The 12140-nt window shown below is 40.2% G+C and overlaps 1 protein-coding gene across 4 annotated transcripts in view; it reads left to right on the plus strand.

Moving 5' to 3' along the window:
- TOX3 (TOX high mobility group box family member 3) overlaps window positions 1–12140 on the plus strand; it is a 117238-nt gene that overhangs the window by 102387 nt on the left and 2711 nt on the right. For all 4 annotated transcript variants that reach the window (XM_021094181.1, XM_021094180.1, XM_021094179.1 and 1 more), the window contains exons 4-6: window positions 1787–2056; window positions 6429–6656; window positions 8368–8448. In XM_021094181.1, the coding sequence (XP_020949840.1) occupies window positions 1787–2056; window positions 6429–6656; window positions 8368–8448 (579 nt within the window). The remainder of the gene's footprint in view (window positions 1–1786; window positions 2057–6428; window positions 6657–8367; window positions 8449–12140) is intronic.

The raw sequence follows: 12140 nt of genomic DNA on the forward strand, positions 1-12140 counted from the left end.
AAGGGCCTGCTGTAACTATTTTGCACCTTGCTTTTTTCACTTGCTGTATCTTGCATCCACCTCTAGATTCATGGTTAAGTGGGAGCAGTTTTGACCTCCAGGGGGCAATGTCTGGAGACATTTTTGAGTGTCATGACTGGTGGGGGAGAGAGGTTGCTACTGGCATCTAGTAGGTAGAGGCCAGGGTTACTGTCAGCATCCTACAAGGCAAAGGACAGCCCCTACCAATAAAGGATTATTTGGTCTAAAATGTCATCAGAGCCAAAATTGAGGAACTCTGCTCTAAGTCAATACCCATCAATTTAATTCATTATTTTAAAAGGCTTCATAATACTTTGTAGTATGATCGATCATAATTTATTCATCTAGTTTCCTATGGCTAGCCATGGCTTCTTATTTAGTGGCATTATAATGTTTAAGATCAAGAAACCAAATACTCCGAGTTATAATTCATTTGTTTCTTTAAAGAGCAAAAATAAACCTTATCAGAAAGACTCAAAAGAGGAAGAGTTAAGAATTCATAGGCTTGTGTATAAAATTAGATTCTGGGTCATTGTGAGTCAAGAGAATTTGGTTTCAATAAAGTCACAGACTCCCTCTTAAATGATAAGTCTTAAAGTAAGTCATTTAAAAAAGCATGTCTTCATTTTGTGGGGTTTTTTTGGAGTGAAAAAAATAAGGTAGCAATAATTCTAAAGCCTTTTGTATGACTGCCCAAAACAGAGACGGCTACTTTTGAAGTGACAGCAGTAACCTTCAGAGAAGCGAATGCCTCCTCCTTATACATATTTAAAAAAATTCGTTAGTACATTAAATCAGGGTGGGTTGAAGCAAAGAAAACAATGTACGTTTAAGATGAAAAAAATTACCAATCCTAAAGACATGGAATAACTTCCAGATGCCATTGACGGTGTAATTCAGAATTGGAACGACCCTCTGGTTAACCATGGAGGGTTTTACAGAGCAGATGACCTGAAGCAAACAGATGTTTGCTCTGTGCATCTCCAGCCCATCCTCTCTACATGTCATATGCATTCCTGGGAGGATAAAAGAGAGAACTGATTCTCTCCTCTTGGAGAGCTGGGAAAAGGGTAATGGAACAGAACTGGGTATGAGAAGGACTGCACACCAACTGGTGGGCCTGAAATGGCTGGACCTCTGCTTCAACACTTTCTTTGTCATTAGTTGCCTCAGTAAGAAGCAGGAGGTGGACTTTTAGCTTCCTTTTGCTAATAATCTTTATCATTTAGTTAAGTCATCCAGCGATAGTCCTAGGGTGTAGTAGACTAGGCTGGGTAATTTGGGGTTTGTGCTTTTGACCTTTCAACTTTCTGGCAGGAGTCCTTCTAGGTAATAAATTAATAGAAACCGTTATCCTGGGGAAAGTCAGATCTATCAAAATTGCAACAAGTCAGATCTATCTAAGGAATAGTGGACATTATAAGTTCAGTGAGTTTTTAAATCGAGGAACACACTACATATATTAGTTTCGGGTGTACAACGTAATGATTTGATATTTGTATTTATGATGAAATTATCACCATAGTAAGTCTAGGTAACATTCTTGTCCTGTGATGCGGACTTTTAAGATCTCTTCTCTCAGCAACTTTCAAATATGCAATACCATTGCCGTCATGCTGTGTATTGCATTCTCGTGATGTATTTATTTGATTCCCAGAAGTTGGTACCTTTTGACCCCTTTCAACCATTGGTTCCTCCCCAACCCCTGCAAATTCACTGATGTATGGGAAAACTAAGAGTCTCCCTCTCACTCTTGCCCCTTTAGGATCAGAGCCACACACAAGTGTCACAGTACCGTCAGGATCCCTCCCTGGTCATGAGGTCCATCGTCCACATGACAGATGCTGCTCGCTCTGGAATCATGCCTCCTGCCCAGCTCACCACCATCAACCAGTCTCAGCTCAGTGCCCAGCTGGGGTTGAATCTGGGAGGTGCCAGTGTGCCCCACACTTCTCCTTCACCTCCAGCGAGCAAATCTGCAACTCCCTCCCCTTCCAGCTCCATCAATGAAGAGGACGCTGATGAATCCAACAGAGTAAGTGAACTGCCTTTCCTGTGTAACTCACCAGAGAACTTGGGATCATGTCCTGCTCATGTCTTTGAACTGCATGCATGGCATTACCTTCTTTTTCTTCAAGGATTTGGAGTAGCATTTCAGTTTATGAGAGCTCAATTTTTTTTCCTTCGCTCTTTTATTTTCTATGCAAAGTGTATTCAACTGCAAATTGTGAGATCTGGCTTCTACTAGTTGTAAGGCATTGAGCAAGTCACTTAACTCTTGTAGGCTTAATTTTCCTAATGTGCAAAAGGCAAGGCTTGCATTAGACTTTCCAGAAATTCTGAACTGCTCTGGTTCTAAGTTAATGTCCATGTGAACAAATTTTAACTAGTTGGTTGGGGGAACTATTGCCCCATGGGATGGTCTTGCATCTTCAGTGATGTTTATCACTTAGGGCCAATTTCCTTCCGTATTTGCTTTTGTCAGGGAAATTATATATTATTCAAATATACCTAATTTGAAATAGAAATTTAGTTGCAGGTGTGACTTCTCTGAATGCCTAGAAAAATATCCTGTTTCATATAAGTTACCTATTCTAGACACACAATTCCTTATTCCTCATTCATTCATTATGTGTCATACATCTACCCAGTGCTTGGTGGTTTACTTGGTGCTGGTGATACAAAGATTTGTATCACCAGAACCAAGAATGATATGAGATTCGAGATATGGTGATAGAAGAATGACTGCCCCTGAGACCTCCCACTGGGAATGAACAGCAATGTTGAAAACGAGCTCCAGGGAATTCCTGTCATGGCTCAGTGGTTAATGAATCCAACTAGGAACCATGAGGTTGCAGGTTTGATCCCTGGCCTTGCTCAGTGGGTTAAGGATCTGGCATTGCTCTGAGCTGTGATGCAGGTCACAGATGTGGCTCGGATCCTGAGTTGCTATGGCTGTGATGTAGGCCGGCGGCTACAGCTCTGATTGGACCCCTAGTCTGGGAACCTCCATATGCCCCGGGTGGGGCCCTAAAAAGACAAAAGACAAAAACAAAACAAAACAAAAAACCAGCTCCAGATGTAATGAGTGGTATAACTGATGTATCTGGTGTGCTGAGACTGTCATCGATTCTGCTTAGGAGAGTGATTTGAGGAAGACTTTATTGAGAAGGTGATGTTTGAATTAGGTCTAAGAGGATACATAAAAGTTTGTGAGGCAGGAGAGAGAAGCCAGCATTCTGGTACAGGGAGTAATGGAAGTACATGGCCATTTATGGGTATTATGAACCATGTGACATGGGGAGGAAAGAAATAGAAGTTGAAGTTCTTTCTTCAAGTGGCTGAAATGTAGCTTTTCCCCTGGTGGTAGTTGAGAGCTAAGTATTTGCATAGAGGAATGGCATAAGCACACGTACTCTTCAGGAAGATGCCTAGGGCTGTATACCTATTACAAAGAGAATGTGTTACAAAGAGAGGGAACCAAAGAGAAGGAAACCATTAAAAGATCATTTTGCGATGAAATATTTCCTTTCATTTTAGCAAAGGGAGGCACTGACAGGAGGCACCAGATTAGTGAGATATTCAAGATGAAGAATCATTTATTAAGGTTTGGTAAGCCCATGAATCTGAAGGAGTAAAAGATCCATTGGGTTTGAGTTTGAGTGGATATCAGTAAATGGAAAGGATCAGTCCAAGAAAAGAGGAGTGTTTTGTTTGTTTTCCCCCCCGGAGGAAGATGAGCGTTTGACAAGGTAGGGGTTGACTTTGAGACACTTCTACTTGCGTCTTGAACTCAGGCCATTGGAGATGAAACTATAGATCTGGGGATCATTAGCAGCAAATGGATGTGAAACATAGAAGTTATCAGGATCTTAGGGTGTGTAAGGAGCAAGCCAAGGCCAGAACTTTGAGCATCATTTATATTTACCTTGAGCATAATTTATGTTTAAATAAGACATGGAGAAGAGGAGCTAAAGAACATGGCACATGATAAAAAAGAGGGAGGTTAGATGAAAAGAGGAGAAATGGTGCAAGGATACTAAGAAGGAGCGTTTGGTCTATTGAACACAGGGTGGGGACGTGTGCTGAGCAGTCTCTGCTCACACTCTCAGGACTTCAGGGGGGCAAAGTGGGAAATAATAAACTATAAGATAGAGCTGAGTTATAACTGGCCATTACACACTTCAAGTGGATTCCTTTCATTTCACTCCTTCCCACTGATCTTAAAACTGACCTCTCCATCAATCTTAAAGTGTCAGGTCTAAAGAGGACCTTTCATGGGACTGCTAGCTTGTTCCATTTTAAGCCAGGGTCTAGGTTTTGTGTAAAGACAAGGAATCCAGTTTATCTTTTAAGCGACTTAACTTAAAAAAGGAAGATTAGCATTATTGTTGATTAGGTCTTTGTGGTCAAGCTATTTCTCCATGTTTCACAGCTCTTTGACTCAACTATGCAAAGTTTTTTTAGGAGAATTAATTCTGAACTTTTATTTAAGCTGTGAGATTCTTCATTTCGGGTTTATTCTTAAAAGCCAGTGACGATTAGGGCAAGTCATGGGTATCCAAGAAAGACGTCAAAGGTTGTCAACATTTGAATGTTGTTTTACAGGGAATGAAACTGAACTCTTCTTATTTGGAAAAATCTGCACTGGAAATTACTTTCATCTTGCCATTGGTCAGCGTATTGTTGGTGCAAACAGTGTCAAATTCCCTTCCAAGAAAAGAATAGAGTTATTTGACTCAATCAGAAAAATCTGTGTATATATATTTTTTCGTGCGGCTAAAGTAATATTTTTCATTGAAAGAAAACTTGGCTCCAGTTGAAGCTCCAACTTAAAGACATCTGACTCCCTTGCAAGTTTAGATTCATAAACTAGAATTAAACAAGTCTCACTCATTCTGAGGATTTAGAAAACAAGACTATGAGCTCTAGAATTGTATTGAATTAATTGTGTGAGTTATGAAAGATGGCATTTTGGAGGAGAGGTGAAACCTAGCTCAACATCTACTGACTTCTGTAAATTATTTGTATAAAGCATAGGTGTGGTTATCGCTCAAATAGTGCAAACAGCAGGCCCAGCAAGAAGTAGGCTTCTGGCTTCCTAACACCTTGAGGGTTTAGATACTCTCAAAGAAAAGGTTTTTTTTTTTATCAGTTTCCTCCCTAAGGAGTCTAGTAATTGGATTAAGTTCCAAATGACCCTCCCTTAGAAAGTAATGATAGTCTTGGAAAATTTGAATTAAGATTCAAGACTCAAGGCCATTAAAAGCCAATCTGTTAGCAACTGGAATCTATCTCTGTTGATCTTGCCTAAGGCTGCCTTTTGAAACAGATTTTGTCAAACTCTTCAGCAGGGTTCTTGATGAAGTTAACTGCAGAATGATCTCCAATGTAGTCAAACTATAATCCAGGGGGCATAAAACAAGGCTGACACATCATTTCCCCTGCTTCTCTGATAAGTATATGATTAGTGAAATTAGATGATGGTAGCAGGTGTATATTGGAGCTCAGTGGTATATAAATTTGGGGAACTGTACCCATATCATTCTGGTTTTGATTTCGGAGTTCATTATGAACACGTGTGAGCTTTTCGACGCCAGTATTCTTGTGGGCAGGGTTACTTGCTATATATAATAACAAACATCTTATTAGTCTTCTTTATAGCCTTGGCGATTTTGAGTACTTACTGTTGCTGCTCTTTTACACGTGTTTAATTGTATGACAAATATCAATTTCCTTTCTAGCTCTAGTTAAGAGTTTTTGACATTTTTACATTTCTTGTAATCCTATCCTTTAGAAAGTTTTTATTGTTTTAGAAATAAAAATGACCTTTCCCTTATTGTGCAGACTTGGGGATTATAGCTAATTTCCATTTGAGTTTCCGGAGACCATTAGCAAAGTAACATTCTGGTAAAATAAAAAACCAAGCCTGAAAAAAATCAATTCAGACCGATCATACATATGGTATGTGCCTATGGCAAGGGACCTCATTTAAAATATCTGAAAAGGATCAACATCCTGAATATTATTTAGGCTTACTGCTAAAACCTCTGAAAATGTAAAATATTTTGTTTATGAGTACATGTGTTGCATTTTATATATATATATATATATATAGCACTGCTTGTTACAGAGTGTTCTGTTTTTCATTACTCATAATTGCTATTTAGAGCATATGTTGTGAATGTATTGAAGATACTTCTGGGTCTCATTAATCAATGTTCTAAATGCTAATCTCTGCTGTCCAGTTCACTCTCGGCAAATTTACCCCTCCCCCGATCTGGGTGGTGATTCATCTGTTGATGATGCTTAACAAAACCTTAAAAGAACAACTGGGGACCTGGGTAAATCTTTCTGCATTCTCTGCAAGTACATTCTATGCAGTGAATTTTCTTCCTGCTTTGCAGGCCATTGGAGAGAAAAGAGCTGCTCCAGATTCTGGCAAGAAGCCCAAGACTCCAAAGAAAAAGAAAAAGAAAGATCCCAATGAGCCACAGAAGCCCGTGTCAGCATATGCCCTGTTTTTCAGAGACACTCAGGCTGCAATTAAAGGTCAAAACCCCAATGCAACCTTTGGAGAGGTCTCAAAAATCGTAGCATCCATGTGGGACAGCCTCGGAGAAGAACAAAAGCAGGTGAGGCCAAGATTCATCACAGACATCTAGTTCCACTTGCGTTGCGAGAATACTCCTTACACCTTTGCTGAGTGAATACATCCACTCACCACAATCGCTTCTCATGAAAGCCCTTCTAAGCCATGGGATTAAAAAACACAAACATGTAAATCCAAACCACTCTCCAGTTATATGGATTTCTCAGTTCCCTCACGGGTGCGTGTTCAGAACCCATTCAGGAGAGAGTTGGAGGAAATCCAGGCAGTATCCTGCAAGCATAAACTTTTGATGATAATCTTTTCATTTTAAATAATGTGGAATTTTTTCCCCTGTTTTGTTCAAAAAGGGCACTACAAAGGGATTAGGTCCATCCTGCTTGCCTTTTCTTTGATCATCTTTCTGAACCTTTGTGCCATCCTGGTGGGTTTCCAAACTTTGAAGCCGCCTCTGCATGTCTCATTATTGTCATTGGGCATTTGAAATTTTATTCCAAGTTCATTTGAAAGCTCGGCAGTATGAGAGGTATTGAGAAATTAGCCATGCTGGTGGGAGACACTTCCTTAGGGTCTAGCCTCCTGTCTTCCCCGTGCAAGTTCTCCACACAAATGGAAAGAAGAATGGCTTCCTTGGGGCTCAGTTCTACGCTGGCTTCTTGCATGAAACTCCAAAGACCATAGATAGGAGTTAACTTTGCATGTCCTCAGAATAGACCTTTATTGGTAATAAACCAGAATAATTATTTCAGGAATGAAGAGTGTGGAAAACCTTGATTTTCCTTGGCATTCTTTTTCTTTTTTCTTTTTAAACAAATCATGAGTTCATTCCTATTAACTGGTTATTTACCTTGGGATGGTACAACCCTTGAATTTGCCTGTTTGTTTGTACTGAGCCTCATGCTATGTGCTGCAGACTGATTTTCCACCCCAGTAATCCTAAAGGCTAACAAAATGCTGCATCTAACTTTTTTTTTTTTTTGACATATGCAATTTCCCGGGCCAGGGCTCAAACCCGAGCCACAGCAGTGACAACGCTGGATCCTTATCTTGCTAGGCCACCAGGGAATTCCTGCATCTAATTTTTAAATTCTGGAGGGGAAAAAAAAAATAGTTGCACTTTGGAATAATAGCCAGCCATCAGACCACTGTTAAGAAAAGGATGCCCAAATCAGGTTTAATATGCTGAGATTAATTTATGTAACTCACTGGCATCACTAATGGAAATCTTTCATCTTTTACTATTTCTGACCTTTTTTTTTCCTCCAGAAGAAAACCTGGGTTGAAAGGGCTTTCTCTTCTCTTCACACCCTCTCCCTACTGTTGTGAGTTTTTCTTCCTCTGATTTGGCACAGTTTAGAAATGTGTGTGAGGGCAAGAAGACAGTGATGGAGAAACTCGTTAACTTTCTATAATTTAAACCATTTGCCGCAAATTTCGTTCTTGTTATCTTATTTACTGCTTGAGCACGAGGCGCTCGGCTGTCACTCTCAGGAACTCTGTGCTGCAACCTGAGATCTTTTTCTCCTTTGCAACTGTAAGCATCAAAGTTGTGCTCCAGTGAGGGTGACAGGGTTTCCTTTTGTTTTAGTATCTCTGTGTGTGGTTACAGTTACAAATCAAAGCCAGGGAGGCCAACTTTCTAAGTGAGTTCTGTGGTGACCTAATTTGCACAGCAGTTATTTTATGGCAGAGAATGTGTATGCTAAAAGTGGTGCTAATTGTGGTCTTTTTTGTAGGTATATAAAAGGAAAACAGAAGCTGCCAAAAAAGAATACCTGAAAGCTCTCGCTGCCTACAGGGCCAGCCTCGTTTCTAAGGTAAGCGCGCCAGTCTCTGAGAGAGTTACGATGTGGAAAATAGCCCCTGAGCATTGAAAACATAAATGCACCTCCTCCTAGACTTGATTAAAACAACAAAAAAGACATCTTGAGCAACTCATAAACTTATTTGTTTCCACTAGAGATCACCAGGATGATGGCATGACAAATAAGAGTTACTTTAAGCTGATGAATCCAAATTGTTTCCAAAAGATTCACGGATCTCTATGTATGTGTCTTGATGCTATTTAGACAAATTTTAAACAGCCTCTTACCTTTTTTTCTTCCTATCCAGGACTGAGATTTGTGTTAACATCCTCTATTTAGGAGTTCCCATTGTGGCTCAGTGGGTTAAGAACCCAACATAGTGTCTGTGAGGACATGAATTCAATCCCTGGCCTCGCTCAGTGGGTTAAGGATCTGGTGCTGCCCCAAGCTGTGGTGTAGGTTTCAAATACGGCTCGGATCTGGTGTTGCTGTGGCTGTGGCATGGGCTGGCAGCTGTGGCTAGCTGCTCATTTGGCCCCTAGCTGGGGAACTTTCATACGCCACAGGTGTGGTCTTAAAAAGAAAAGAAAAAGTCCTCTATTTAAACTGAGAAGTATGTTTGTCAGGCATTTTTGGACATCAGATCATAAATTCTCCAATGGTTACATTATTGTAATAGGGGATGTTGCATTTTTGACCAAACTGTTCCACACCATATAAATAAATAAACTTCATGATTATTTAAAGTAAAATTATGCTCCAAGTGCTTAAAAAAGGACATGTATACATGTATTATACATTGAGTATACAACGGACCCTCATGTATTAGAAAATGCACCCGTATTCCAAAGCAAAGGTTGCTCTGGATTATTACTACCTTGCTCGAAACGGAGCATGAGCTGTTACTTTATGTTCTAACATTTAATTAACTTTGTCCTTAGCCTTCCTAGAATTTGAAGAGGCCTGGGGGAGGATACTTTGAACGGATGTTTTTACTCTTGATGTATTTCCTCCATCAAGCAGCGATTCCCTTTCATTGTCATTGTCCAGGCCTCAGAGTACCTCAGAGCAGGGTTGGTGTTGCTGGCAAAGCCACTTTAAAAGGGTTTCCCCCTTAGAGTTCCCGTCGTGGCTCAGTGGTTAACGAATGCGACTAGGAACCATGAGGTTGCAGGTTCGATCCCTGGCCTTGCTCAGTGGGTTAAGGATCCGGCGTTGTCGAGAGCTGTGGTGTGGGTTGCAGATGTGGCTCGGATCCCGCGTTGGTATGGCTGTGGTATAGGCCAGCGGCTACAGCTCCGATTTGACCCCTGGCCTGGGAACCTCCATATGCCGCGGGAGTGGCCTTAGAAAAGGCAAAAAGACCAAAAAAAAAAAAAAAAAAGAAAAGAAAATAATAATAATAAAAAAATAAAAGGGTTTATTTACCCCTTTTTTCTCTTCTTTACCGAAGTCATTTCTTCTTTCTATTAAGATCTACCATTGAGAGTCACTCTGAACCAACCAAGGGAGGTCCTCCTGTCTTAGGACACTTCCCACTTCATTAGAAAGAGAAAACATTCATCAGGTCAATAGCAAAACCTTTTTCTGAGTCTCTGGAAGATGAACATGGAGAGTTAACACCAATTGCTTGAGGCAGATTTGCACTTTGGTAGAAAACCACTGAATGTGTGTGGGCTGTTGCTGTTAAGAATTTAGATGGAGTGACACGAATAGCCATGGTGTGGGCACTTCTTGAGTGGATCATTTATTCATTCATTTACCCAGAAGCAGGTCTGATCTTTGTGCATTAGAGCATGAATAATTGACCATACGTGGATTTAAGCCAAGAACCAGTAACTCAAAAGGCATTCTGAGGATGGGGCATCCAGGACTGGGCTCCTCAGGTCTATGACTGACTTAGAAGAGATACCTTAAAAGTTTTACACTGGATACAAAAATGCCAAATCAGAAACGTTTCCAAATGGAACTCCCAAAAACCAAACAGGGTGGACTTTAAAAAGAAAAAAAATCTAAATTGTTTGGTTGGGGCAGGGGGTTGTTCTGCTTTTGGTTTTTTGCATTGGATAAGTGCAGTTGAGAGCACCCCATGTCAAGAGACACTGCAGGCAACTAAAATAGTCCTCAAGGTACAGGTTTAGAATAATTTCAACCTGAAGCCAAAGTGTGAAATAGCTGCTAATATGGTAATCTCACAGGAAGCAGCTAATTGTACAGCTTGATGGTTAGACCATATCTGAAGAAGTGGTTCTTTTTTTTTTTTTTTTTTTTGTCCCCATAATTTAAAGAGGAATGGTGGCCTCCATGATGGTAAGGACTGAAAATCAAAACATATTTCAATAATTGGAAGAATCAGGGACATGAGGATTGGGGATACAGGTATTTGGTCCTCAACTATAAGAGTCATCATAGAAGGAAAGTTTAAGTTTGCTCTCTGTGTTCTGGACTGAAGAACTCATCCAAAGAGTGGGGCTGCAGGGACCAAGATTTCAGTCTCAATGTCAGCAATTGTAAACAGAGCTGCATCACATATGCCTTTAACTTATGCCTTTACACTCAGAGCCTGGGACTCCCTTCCTTAAGATGAGATCCTACTATCACTTTTAATCTTCACACCGACCAACAAAAGTAATAGAAGCTTTACCTTAAACGGTAAAGGAGGAGTCCCCGGTGACCAGGACTTCTTCACAATTATCCACCTGTTCCATTCTCCACTGAGGGGCATCATAAAGGCACAATGCTGTGATTGGCCAAGTGTCTATAAATAGACTTGCCCTGAATTTCTTCCTTAAGACTGGCTTGGTGATTTTTTAAATATTAGAGCATACAGAAGTAATGTTCATGACCCTCCAGTGACACGCAGTCCCCCCGCCCCTACCCTCCGAGCTTTTCTATAAAACCAGAGAACTGTCCACCAGTGGACAGAGACTGACACTGATAAAGGCCTCAAACAGAAGCCATTAGCCATGGCTTTTCCTACCTTGAGTGACTCTCCACGTAAGGCCACTCCTCAGGTTTCTTTGAAGAGCAGATTTTATCCATGTGAGTAATAACAACCTAGAAGTAAACATTCAAAATCATGAAAGAGAGTGGATGGCAGCTTGATGCCTCCAGCGTGCCTTACCCCCCCTCCCCACACCCCTAATTTTATAAAGAATAAGAGGAAAAAATAGTCTTTTAGAGGAATCATTCCAATCACTGTTGCATTAGTGAAATTATTTTTGTGGAGGTAATTATGTGTGTATAGTACAAAATATATTAGGCAGTTTCTGTCTGTGTTAAGCCCCATACCGTTTGTCTTATAACAGGTTATTCAGCCACATGAGTGTTGAACATTCTCCCCTTATTTATGACTCTTTTGATAAATTCTGGAAATCTTTGAAAATATTTGGTAAACTATAATATTTCTAAAGTTGTAAAGCACTTCAGTTTAGTGTCTGTAAAGAATTTAGTCATGTTTTTCTTATACTCAAGTGAGCACGGCTTATAAATAAATAATCATGCAAATTCAGGCTTTGAAGTTTCTAGTAACTTCAGAGTTTCTAGTAACACCCATTTTCTGGTAGTAGTAATTGCTAATTAATCAAAATAGCTAACATTTACAAAGTGCTTTCTGTGGGCCAAGCACTTTTCTAAATGCTTAACAAATATGAGTTCATTAATTTCTCACAGCCTCTACAGAAAGTATATACCTTAAAAGCCCA

The sequence above is a fragment of the Sus scrofa genome, chromosome 6 (genome assembly GCF_000003025.6).
Source record: "Sus scrofa isolate TJ Tabasco breed Duroc chromosome 6, Sscrofa11.1, whole genome shotgun sequence".
Lineage (NCBI taxonomy): Eukaryota > Metazoa > Chordata > Mammalia > Artiodactyla > Suidae > Sus > Sus scrofa.